Source organism: Macadamia integrifolia, chromosome 11 (assembly GCF_013358625.1).
Source record: "Macadamia integrifolia cultivar HAES 741 chromosome 11, SCU_Mint_v3, whole genome shotgun sequence".
Lineage (NCBI taxonomy): Eukaryota > Viridiplantae > Streptophyta > Magnoliopsida > Proteales > Proteaceae > Macadamia > Macadamia integrifolia.
The window spans coordinates 33,000,121-33,013,153 of record NC_056567.1 but is presented as its reverse complement, the minus strand read 5'-3'; the positions used below and the strand labels follow the sequence as shown (position 1 = coordinate 33,013,153).

General features: G+C 39.0%; 1 protein-coding gene across 2 annotated transcripts in view; it reads right to left on the bottom strand.

Moving 5' to 3' along the window:
• LOC122093819 (E3 ubiquitin-protein ligase KEG) overlaps positions 1-10,948 on the bottom strand; it is a 39,700-nt gene extending 28,752 nt beyond the window's left edge. The window contains exons 1-6 of one of the 2 annotated variants that reach the window (XM_042664317.1): positions 9,875-10,948; positions 4,874-5,242; positions 4,563-4,793; positions 3,604-3,729; positions 3,181-3,517; positions 2,925-3,082 (exon numbers count right to left, since the gene is read on the bottom strand). In XM_042664317.1, coding sequence (XP_042520251.1) covers positions 2,925-3,082; positions 3,181-3,517; positions 3,604-3,729; positions 4,563-4,793; positions 4,874-5,242; positions 9,875-10,647 — 1,994 coding nt within the window. In that variant the 5' untranslated portion in view covers positions 10,648-10,948. The remainder of the gene's footprint in view (positions 1-2,924; positions 3,083-3,180; positions 3,518-3,603; positions 3,730-4,562; positions 4,794-4,873; positions 5,243-9,874) is intronic. The other variant, XM_042664318.1, reaches the window with a different exon arrangement.
• Positions 10,949-13,033: the final 2,085 nt, after the last annotated feature.

Genomic DNA, 13,033 nt, shown 5'->3' with positions numbered 1-13,033 from the left:
TTTGAGTCTTTTATATAAGCTTTTTTTTTTTTGGATGAATAAATAAATTCATTATAAAGAGGGAAAGAATATACAAGGGGGAGAAAGGGGAGAAAGGGGGAGAAAGGGGGCTACAACATTGAACACGAATTTATGAATGAAAAAGAAAAAGATGGTTTATGTTGTTGTGTTGTGAGATGCAATTGGGTGAGATGCAATTGGGTGAGATGCCCTAGGTGAGATGCCTAAACTTGAGGGTGAGATGCTCATTCACTAGTTCTTCTTCCCCCTTCTCAACCCTCCATCGAATTCTCTTTCTTTCCTTATTTTCCTTTTATTTGTTTGCTGTGAGAGAGTGTTTGAGAGATAGAACCAAGCCTATTGGGGGATATCTTCTCTATTTAGCCAGAATTTCAAATCCTGCCTGGCATTAGAATCACTTGTGATTCTAGTTCTACATTAGGCCGGGGCATTACAAATGGTATGTTCGCTGGAATGTTGGTAAAAAAACAAGGATTGCAAGTGCTAGAAGAGTAAAATAAACTGACATGTAGTTTGTAAGAGGTTACGATAGAAAGAAGAAGAATAACAGGCAGAAATCCACCAGTTGTGGTTTTCGTTTTGGAATCCACCAAAATCCTCATGAGAATCCACCCAAGTTGCACATGAGAATCCACTCCGTAAAAAGAAAAACAAAACTGAATCCATAGTACTTGCAGAAACCTGAAGTTATTATTCAAAAATTCGTGGGTTAAGCTATAGGCCAAGAGGCCATTACAACTTTATATAGAATTCATAAACTCTCGAACAATCCTATAACTGTTTTGTAATTCAAACTACTACTTGGAATAGTAAAATCAGACATGTATTTGAAGCTCATACTCAAACAAGAAGTCTAGAAGTCTAAAAAAACAGAACGTAGACTTAGAATGAAATCTGGACTCAAATTCCAAATGATTCTAGGACTGGACTTAGCTTTGTAAGGACTCAAATAATAGCACAAATTTGGACTAAACTAATCTTACTTGACTGATCTCGTATTCCTAGATTCCACCTCTATTCTGAAGCCATTAAAGTGGCTTATTGCAATGAAAACACATTGGACCAAAGGCCCAACATGTATAGAACCCAACCCAAGGCTTATTTCCACTAAAATAAACCCACTTTTGTAGTTTATCTGCATCAATGGCATATGGGAACACACAGAACAGCAGTTCATTTTCTCTAGCCCATGTATTCCGACAGCAAATAAACGCAAAGTTATATACTTATATCCACACCCACTAGCCATGGGACAATCCAAGAATACGTGTGCAGCAGACTCCTCCAAAAACATAACTTACATTACTTCATAAACACAAACCCCTGTGCTGCAAATTGTCCAGTGTCAACTTTATTTAGAGCTAACACCCACTCAAAAATAGCCATACTTGGAGGAGCCTGGGTCTTCCACACCTCTTTAATCTCCACCAATCTTCTTTCTTCTTCATTGTCCTAATCTCTGGACAAAAAATTGTAGCAAGCAGAAACTAGAAAACATCCCACATCCTCGATCACAAGCATAGTTGTGATGTCTAGGCATCCAAGCACCTTGGTCGCGTTGCATCAGGCACACCCTCCAATGCCTTGAGTCACCTAGACACCGTGACAACTATGATCACAAACTCTTCTATTATCTCTTCCCAATCATTAACAAACAGGCTAGTAGGCCAAAAATCCATTTCTCTTTCTAGCAGCTTTCTCCTGAACCGTGGCACCCAAATGACAGTCACATCTCTCCCCTCAAAACAACTTTTTCCACCAACACTTCCTTGGCTACTATTTCCATCTAGTGTTGGACACCAGTCTTCCAATCCAAACCAACAACCAGCTATCTTCCAAAACTTCATTTTAACCCCTCTCCACACCTTACAAGATTAGATGTATTCTGTCATAAAGTTTCAAATTTTTCATTTTTCATGACATTCATCTAAATACCACACCCATTTCATACTTTGTCGCCATAACTATAACTAGCAGCGGATTCCAAGCAGCACCCCCACAACACTTACCCAAGAAGGGCTCTATTGATTTTCAGGACAGTTCTAAAACAGAAAACACCAACCCCCTTTAGGTCATCAACACCACTTCCAACTGGCCATATGGTACCTCCTCCTCTTTTCTTTGGAATCAACCCCCCACTGTATGAACTCCCCGTCATTTTCTCCATCTTCCAAGAGACTGAAATAAGAGCTAGAATCAACGATATCACACACTCATATAATTTGAACAAGTGTTGCCGTTCACCGAAATGATAAAAAATTTCCCTTCAAACCGAAAGCATCTCTACCATTCTCTTCAAAACAGGATTCCACCACTGTAGTTTTGCAGCATTAGTCAAACAGAGAATAATCCCCACCCCCACCCCCAATCCCTTTTTTTAGTCCTTATGAAAGAAAGTGTATCTGACAATTATGAAAAAATGCAATTTCTTTCACATGTCTGCTCACGGTCATAGTTCCAAATGTTGAAATTTCAACATAACATTTCAGATACAACTTGTAAAAATAAAGGGCATGCACATTGAGGTGTCTTCAACATTCAGCTTTTGCACCAAAATGGACCATATTCCATTTCAGTGGCTTATTCGACCATTTTGGAAATTTCGATGGTATATTTCGGTGACATTTCAGCCATTTCAGCGGTATATTTCGGTCTCAACTAGGGTGTAAATCCCAGTCGAAACAGAAATCTTAAACCTTTCTCATGGTAAGCATCTAGTTGTAATGTGTTTGCATCAATCATATCTATAGGATTCAACCTTTCTATATATCTATGGAGATTGAAGTAAGTCAGGCTTAACCAAGCTGCAGCCAGTACCTAGTCTGTGAACCATGTCCATGTCAAGACTACTACAACTTCACATAAAATTAAGATCATACCATCAGAGAAGCATTAGTTCTTACGTCAAATTTTTTGAGTTGAGAAGACCCATAGATCTGCATCCCCCATTTTCCAATATGACAATAGCGCACTCTGTGTAGTTCTTGGAAATGGCTCTGTGTAGCACAGATTCACCTTCATCATCCACTGCATTGGGATCAGCCCCCGCCAACAGTAACTCCTGTGATCATTAAAAAAGGCAGATTGAGAGACAAATCAGAAAAATGTAAAACCAAAGAAGGATGAGAATCAAGTTATGTCAATTGATTGAAAACTTACACGCATGCAATCTGGTTGGCCATGGTAGGCACAAACATGAGCAATGGACGGACCAAAACCTTCCCTAATCCTAGATCTAACCTTAGCTGATCTTCTGATGAGAGCACTAACACATTCTGGGGAACCAGCTGCTAAGGCAAACACAATTGGAGGATCTCCATCTTTGTCGAGGACATCCACATCTGCCTCTTTGTAATTCAAAATTGCTTCCACAAGTTCTACACTGCCCCTTCTGCAAGCTAAATGTAGAGCAGTTTGGCCATCTGCATTTTGTGCTTCTAATAGAGAACAAAGTGAGCTACCATTGTTCCCTGTTGCAGCCTTAGCAAGCAGACATCTGCACACACACACACAGAGGTTAAAAGATAAAATTTATAAAATATATATCTAAAACACGGAGGATATCTTACAAATTGGACTCACCTAACACCATCCAAATTCCCTTCAAATACAAGTTGATGTAGATGGTTGGGATTATCCTGGAAAACCTCCAACACAGATGTAGGGGATGGTTCCATGGCATTCATAACAGAACACCTGGCAAATTCACTGAATTCCAAAAATAAGACATGATATTTCATGTTTCAGACAATAGAATTCTAGAATTTTTAAATCAATTACGGAAAAAATAGAAAACCTTCAGTAGTTCCATAATTTCAGGAGCAGTTAATTCCATTGAAAAACTTCTGCCATCATCAATAGATGGCTGAATAAACAAGGCCCAGCACAAGGCCACAGAAAAAGAGAGAAGAAACTGTTCAATTGACACCCCCCAGCATGGCAGCACCCCATCCCAGAAAGGAGAGACTGGTTCCTCCTAATATTGGTGATACTCTCATTCTGAAATTGCATGCAGGAGAAGCTAATAGAATCACTCATTCTTTAACCCTAGTCCTTTAGGTAACCATTGACGGCAAGGAAGGGGTTACATATGAAATGAAAGATTACATTCCTAAATTGTGTTCAGGAAGTGCGACTAGTATGTCCAACCTGACTGGACTGGCAGACTGATAGTAGTCAACCCAGTGAACAACCAATTAAATCTTTTTTTATTCTTTTTTATTTTTTTGGTGGGGGGGGAGGGGGTGGCCTTTGGGTAAGCTTCGGTATGCAACTGAATAAGAAATTCAAATCAACAGATGGGTTTCTATGGTTTGACACAATTTTGATGTTAAGTTTGGTCTGGAATCGGAATAACCTGCAGGAGAAGCATTCCAGTCCAAACCACGAGTATTAGATAAAGTGTTAAACATTACCTTATTATATATTGTTCATTATCTTAGACTTCACAATGGAATAAACAGAAGAAAATTGTAATACTAACAGAAATAAAGGAAAACAGGGAAAAAGAAGTTAAAGGTTCAAGAGATGCAATTCCTTACTTATCAGGGCTTGCAGGAGGACTACGAGGTATCTCTTGCAAATGGCGAAGAAATATTGCAAGCATTGCTTGGAAAGTGGGTCTTTTCGACGCCTTAAACTGTAGGCACTCACCAATCATCTTCCACAACTCCCTCGGTATCCCAACACCTACAACACTGGCATACTGTGGAGGCAGTCTCCGAGCCTTAACTACAGAACGATAGATTTCTTCTGAGCTTAAACCAGCCCACCTGCACAAAAGTTGAAATTTTATTCAGCAGTATGTATTGCAAACTTCCAGAACATACAGGAAATAGGTTACACCACATACGGCACAGAACCAGTGCACATTTCCACCAGGGTACAGCCAAAACTCCAGGCATCTGACTCTGTAGATATACCAAGTGCATCATCCCAGAATATGTTTAACGACTTTTTCAAGGGCTCCCATGCCTCTGGAGCTGTGTAATGTGGACTCAGCATTGTACAATCCATGCATGAATGCATTCTTGAAGAATCATCCTCAGGAACTGATTTAGCCTTTCGGCAAAAGGGCTTCTTTAGAATCGCTGGAAGACCATAATCAGAAACCACCGCACGACCACTGGCATCCAAAAGAAGATTGGATGGCTTCAGATTCATACAAACAATACCTGCCGCGTGCAATTCAGCAACACCACGTGCAATATCTGCCCCATATCTGCAATCAAGAAGTGCTCAATGGGTCAAGAAAGAAAGGAATTACATATGTTAATAACTATCCAGACAAAGAAAGCATTGTATGAAGCAAATAAGCCCATCAAACAGGCAAGGAGAAAAAGAAGGAAGCGAAACCACCATTGACAATTAATGAATTAAACAACAGAAATTAAGTCTAATATGACATGTCTTATTGGTGAATGGCCGGAACTTGATAGATATCTTCCTGAAACCTTTCAAACCAGAATTACTTGATGCCAAAATAAGTCAATAGTAGTGAACAGTTTTTTGAGAGACCTAATGGCAAAACATTTTCATAAGATCTCAACATATGCCTCAAGATGGACAACTGCTTTGTATAACTGATATCATATTTCTTTATTAACATGTTGTTAGTTATTCTAAGAAATGAAATAGAATATTAACCTTTTTAGAGTACAAGTCCTCCCTTTTTATGAGAGAGAACACTACTATGGAGGGTCTTGGTCGCCTCTCTTTCCCTCTAGCTGCTCCATAAGACAATACAATTTCCCATCGCAATTTTTACCACTAGGGAAATTTTCTTTCCAGCTTCATGCTCATTGGAGGGAATGAAAGTCAGCCAAAAAAAAATTAAGATAATAATTCGCAATTCAACGTATGAATTGGAAAAACATTGATACTCGCAAGTCTCTACTGCCTACATAATTATCAATTTTAGGAATTTTTGCATACACAGATAATGTCAAACAAAACCAGCAGAATATTTGAAACTTGAGGGTTTTCTTTTGAGTTCTTACACTTGTTGAGAAATTGGGGATAACCACATTTTTTTGGTTTATTACCATAATTATTGTTTTTCTTGGAGCTTATGAAAAAGTTAGGTTTCTTTAGGAAGCACCTTTTTAGCTTCTTAAGCAAGTTTCCTTTTAAATTCTTGAGAAAGTAATTTCTTCATTTACAAGCACGTAAGAACTCATATCGTATCGAACAGCATCAGGGCTGTATCAACAGATACCTATCGATATCAGAAGGCCTCGATACAATATGGTACTCATACAAAACGATAGATACCCATTGATACATGACCCAATACGATTGATACCCATCAATAAATCTCTTATAAACTGCAGAACATCGAGAGTTCATGTAAGGCATTCTAATCTTTTCTTTTCTTTTCTTTTCCTTTTTTTTTGCAAGAGCAATTTGAGTCCTTGCTTCTACCATCAAAAGCATCTCTAGTAGCATGGTGTTGATTTCATCTTCATTTGGGAATTAAACAACCTGCAATCAAGGAAAAAAACCAGATCCGTGCAAGAACATGTATCTCTTAAATTATCAATTTTTTGCCCAAATCTTGATTTTTGGTGTCATTTTTTGCAATGGAGCACTAGATTACTGAAAAACGACCTGAATGTTTGCATCAAACTAGGTTCTTTTGCGATGATTTGTGCATCTAAACCCTAAATCTTCCCCATAACCAAAAAGGACTCTTTTTTTTCTGAATTACATGTAAGAAACCTCATGCTTTATATATAAAATTGAATGCACTTGTCTTGTTGTGTGCTTTGTTCTCCGTTTTATACATGATGTATTTTAAACATTGCTTTACTTATAGCGTTTTATGCTTTAAAACTGTATTTTGCATGCATCCTATGCAATTTCATCCGCTTTTTGACCATTTCCATACGTATCTTTTCTGTATCTTGCATCTCTCTGATACGATATGATACTTTTTTTTAAATCACCCTTCCAATATGATACCCGATACCAAACTTTAAACCTTCGTTGTGTGACATGTGAACGCATAGGGAGCTAATCCCTTGTGTCTTCCATGTCTATTTTATCACTTCTTCTGGTCTCTCCTCCTCCTATTCTATCACTTGCCTTGCTTCTATTTTCTTCTCTTCTCTCTTCTTCTTTCCTTAATTTCTTCTCTAATGATTCCAAGTGTTAGGTACCCGACCAATTCTCCAGAGCCATTTCTTTTCTAGTGATTCTGGTTTCTTCTCTCCCTTGACGATATATTTCTCCATCTATCCTCTTCTTGTTTCTTTTGATATTGCATCCTTAGAGTTACTGTATGCAGCACCATAACATTACTTATCCTCTTATTTCTTCTATTTCTTTAGACTCTAATCAGCCCTAATACTTTGCCACTACGTCTTTCTTGCCATTCATCCCTAAAAATCTGAAATCCTAGGCTGGCCTAAACAACACCAACATCAAGAATACAAGCCAATCAACTGGGAAGACAATCTTTTGCATAGCAACCATAAATTCTCCCACAGAGATCCAATTCATAAATGTGAACGGCTCCTAAGGATGTCATGCTCTGTATTGATATTCTAATTTCTATAGGCTTTTGCCTCTCGAATATTTGGTTCTGTTGTATATTTGCTGCTGAGTCAGTCTAGCACCGTTGGATCCACTGTCACTTCTATTTGAAGCTTAGGTTGTGCTCTGTTTGAGGAGATTGGGATGAAGTAGTTTATGCCTTCCTCCTTTCCTGGGCTAATTTAGGGCTGGAGATACCAAAGTCTCTAGGAGGGAAAAGAAACTCCAGTCTCTCAAAACTGCTTGCTGTGATTTGGAATTTGTGGCTTGAAAAGAATGACCAAGTAATTCCAAAACATGCTGAACCAGCGAGTAAGGTGGCTGTCAAGGCTAACGAGAAGAATATCCATGGGGCCTCTCTGAAGAAGATTTTTAGGCATGTATACTGGGCCTTCTAAGAAAGTCTGTCTGACTTGACAGATTAGTGTGCCAAACAGGGCTCTTTACATTCTAAAGTCAATGGCTGGACCTCCACTCTATTGTGGTAATTCCATTCAATTCTTGGGCCTGCCATTTGGTTCAATAGACCTCCCCCTTTCACCATGGTGCTGGGCATTCTTCTCACTGCTCCCCTCTCGAAAAATAAAATCCTCTATCAGATAAAATGAAAAGAACATTAATACCAGGGTCGCATAATGAATCATCATAGTAGACATACTCCACAATCTCTAGAAAGAACAATAGAAATGGTATCCAATCCAAGGTAGTGGTCGGAGTTTTGGAGCCACTATACATAACTTTTTTCATAGTTGTCATGGTGTTTAGGCAATCCAAGGCATTGGAGGGGACCTGGACATCAAAGGCGTCCTTCCAACAAAGGATCCCTGGATGCCTAGGCGACGCCTTCACAACTATGATATTTTAGAGTAGACGTACTTCATGTCACTAGAAGATGAGAATGATAATGGAGCAGTTAACATTTATTTCTACAGTAACCTCAGAATCTCACCCATATTGCAAAAATCTTCTTGTGGGGCTACTCCCACTTTGGAACCCTGCTGCCACACCACTTCGGACCTCCCACACAAATAGTTGATGCCACAATTTGCTTATATCTCTTCATGTTTTTCATATCCTATAGCTACACACCAACTTGACCCACATTCTTTTTTACTTCAGCTATCATTTTGGAATCGTCAACTTGCACTTCATCATCCCCTTCTACCTCATGTCACTGGTCTCAGTCGAACATGACCAAATCCATCGTAGACCTTTAGGTTTGCACAATGCAAATCTTCTTTCAGTTCTGCTAATAACCCTTCCAGTCTTCTTATTTTATTTCATCTAAAATCATTCTATGGATGAGGTGCTCCTCGTTCACCCAATATGCTCCATTAAGTCTGCCTCAACAACAGTCATCTTATTATATATTTAATAGATATGTTATATATTTTTCATTTTAATCTCATTTGAATACAAGAAAATGAAAAAGCAACTTTAATCTATCCCACCATGTTCTAATTTTATGGGTAGCATCCTCCTCTCTCTCAATACTCTACAAAGATCCCTCATAGCAGCCTTCTACTTCTCTTAGAGAGTGTCATAGTATCTTTGTTCGTGTGTGAAGGAATACTTCATCATAATTGAACTGAGAGATAATCATTATCCTTGTTGCAAATCCTTCTTGAAATAACTGCACTTCTAACTGACCATCCTGGACAGCTACATACTTGATCCCAATATGGCAAACCTCTATTCCCAAATTGCTAAAAGCAACTAACTCTACCGGGAGAAAAGACACTACTTAACCACTTATTCAAAAATAAATAAACAATAACTAAACTAATTAGTAGAAGTGTGCAGGGCAAAGTGTCCCCCACCACCCCCTTTCTTTAAAAGAAAAATATCCTGAGATACATAACAGATAAGACTAGATATTATCCTCGAAGATAAGTTCAACTTTCAAAATTATCCAATGATGCAGGACGAAGTTCAAAAGAGTTCTTTCAGACATCATTATATAGATGAAAAAGGTATTGCATTTGGAATCTATTCATTCTCTAATAGTCTAACGGAAAAAGGCTGGGCACCTCATTCTCTCTCCCTCCCCTTTGGAAATGGCCCCCCACGACCCCTTGCATCCCAGGCCCCCATTGGTTGAGCAGCTAGCTGCAGGAAACCTAGCGTGCCCAACCCTTTCCCTAGTCTAATTCTAGTTCTGCACAATACAGGACTTAAAAAAGTTACCTTTCCTCAAAAAACAGATATTTTGTGTATCTATCACGGTATATAGAGTAAGCACAGAACATGATCAATAAGTGTAACAACCAATTTCAAAAATATTAGATTGAAAATGCAAATGGAAGCTAAGGTCAACCTGAGGATTTGCTCAAGAGTAAGTCGCCCTTTGTTCTGTTGCATCTCCAACTGTATGGAACCACTATACTTATCCATAACAAGGCAAAGCCGACCATCCAACCTTGTAGCTCCATGAAAAGTGCAAACATTCCTACACCACATCGACGCACGCCGCAGATTCTCAAGCTGACTCTGCACCCACACCAAATCTGTGTCATCCCCTACTGCTACCCTCTTCACAGCAACCCTATGTCGACACCTCCCCGTGGCAGACGAAGAAGAATTAGAAGAAGACAGAGAAGAGCCACCATAAAGCACAGCAAACCACATCTCCACCCCAGCCCTCCTCCCCTCCCCAAGCCTGCGAATCAGCCTCAAGTCCTGGTGCGAAGCAAGGTCGATAACCGAACCACCACCAGCACCGCCACAACCAGAGCTCGAAGTATAAGACTGGCTGCTTCGCCTTCTCAAGCGGCCGAACTCTTCCTCTTCATCATCAAAATCTGCAGCCCCATCCCCATCGCTCTCATCATCCGTGAAGTCGCAGTCGAAGTCGGCGGAAGAGGAGTGGATGAGAGCAAGAACAGCAAAATTCTTTCGGAGAGCATTCACAGCGTTTCCAACAATAGTCAGGTGCCGACATCTGGGGCAGGAGAGAGTGGTATCTGAAGATGCTGAGAACATTCGCGACAAACACTCCTTGCAGAAACCGTGGCCGCATTGGAGTAAAAGAGGCACCCTCTCTTCCTCATCGTATTTCATATGACAAACTGAACAACAAGGAACCTTCATCGCTTCTTCTTCAACCTCAGAAAGTAGATCGATTGAAATTGATCGGAATTGAGAGATTATTTAGAAACCGAATTCCGATTCACATCATTAGAGATGGAAATCGAGAGTAACAGAAACAGATCCATCCGTAATTAATGAAGAATTCATATATATAAAAGAGATTGAGAAGCAATCTAAGTGGATAAATAAGATGAGATTTTGTGACAGCGGAACTGAAAGAGAGCAGAGCAGAAGAGGAAAAAGAAGCAGAAGCAGCTGTTCTTAAATTTCTACCCCTTTTCTTTCGCCCTCGCTGCGTTTTACGCCCCCAACCCGTTTCTTCCGGCTATTTTACATTTATTTATTAAAATTAAAAAATTGAAAAAAAAAATAGTTTCTGTAAATAGAAAGCCATTCAGAGAGCACGTTTTCACATGAAAACGTGATTTCGATCGTTGGATTGAAACGTTGGGTTCTAATCGGACGGTTATTAGTATTGTTTACCAGTCGCCATTGATTTGCGTTGGTTTGGGGTTTTCTATTGAAACCGTGTGCGAACGCTTTGGTCATGATTGTTGAATCTACACGCTTGGAGTTAGATTCGCTGGTGAAGATGGACTGGGATTGAGTGGAATTCCGTGGGCCTGTTGGGCTTGTCTGCTATGGGTTTGAAAGCCCCACTAACAGTGGGTTTTCCTTTAATTGGAGTGAAGATAATCTCATCCAATTGTCAAAAGTGGTGGATGAAAAGATTCTATCTTCACCATGGGTAAAGGAAAACTCAGTCCGAAATGTTATGTGCAAATCACATGCTAACTCACCCATCAAATCATAGGGCAGAATAAGGCATTCAAGGATTGTTTTAAAACCCAATTTTCCTTCACCTATTGTAAAGATAGAATCTCTTCACCCACCACATATGGCTATTGGATGGATTTCCATTAGTTGTGCAAAAGACATTTTGAGCATTTTGGGCATTTCGAATATTCATCAATAGGGGGAGTCATTATGAGACCACAATGGTGAGTGAACATTTATGGTGTGTGAAGGAAAAATTTCTCCATAGATAAAAAGTAGGATTCATCTCCTCTCTTAAGCACCCATTGCCTATGTCTTGCCCACAACTACATGGATAAGTGCCACATGTCCAGGCGATGATCCAATGGTTCTTGGTGCCTCATTCACCGCACCTCTATTAGCGCCTCGTTCTCCATGCCTCTCTCAAAATGTTGGATCATTGTCTCACCATGTGATACTCGCCCAGGTAGCTATGAGCAGACCTGAACAATAGATGCTAAAGAGAGGAGCCGAATCCTATAAGTATGGATAACTAAAATTGTTGAAATACCTTTGGATATATTTTACGCTAAAAGGCGTAGTGAGTGTGAATACTATTTTATAGAAATAATGACCATAGAGACCTTTATTTAAAATTAAAGGTATATACAGGCAAAGAATATCTAATCATTGGCCCAAATTTTCTTTATGTAGCATGTTGGATGGAGTTAAATTTTCACCCTACAACTACATGTAAAAGTTTCAACCAAAATAGGATTTGCTAAGCGACTAAATTGATATATGAATCTAAAGGACTATGGGTGTATATGGCAGGAGTTAGACTTCCATGGATGTGTAAGGACATACATTGGGATATAAATGCCAGTATACAAGAAAGTATATTCTTTAATTTGAGCCTAAAATTTGATGATTAATCCAACCAAATCATCCACAGTCTAACTAATAGTCAATGGAAATATTTTTTGAACCATCACGAAAAGCTTATCTCAATAAAGCCATGGAGTAGCATTTTTCAGCTAAAGACCTTTAGCTCCATTTGGTTGCAGGTAAGTGAAATTTGAAATTTATCAAAGCTTGAAAAGAAACCATTTTTTCTAGAAAAAAAAAAAATTGTAATTACTACCTTCATGATTATATTAGTCCAATCATTCAATATTTTCTTAACCAAAAAAAAAAATCAATATTAAGTTATTAAATTTCACTTCACTTTTTGTCTAAATCCCTTTGATTCAAAAAGTAAAATAATTTTCCATTTAAAATGTATCATTAATAAATAAGTGAAGGATCAATGCCAGGATACGTGTAGCCTATAGCCACAAGAAGGTGAAATGGCCGCCCCCACCCCCCATGATCGATGCCCCAATCCCTCCTCTCATTGACTCTCATGTAGGTGTAGGGCACTCCCAGTTGGCTTGCAATCTTTATCCCTTCCTAAATATGATAAGAAATTAAGGAGTTTACACAAATATAAAATCATGTTGAATAATTAAGTTTCTTTTTAAGTCTGAAATTCTCCTGTTCTCCTTCCATTCAATTTCTCTTGCGAGACCAAACGGAGCCCTTGGTATTCTTTCTACTCAAGAAATTGATTAAGTGAATTCCCCGCATG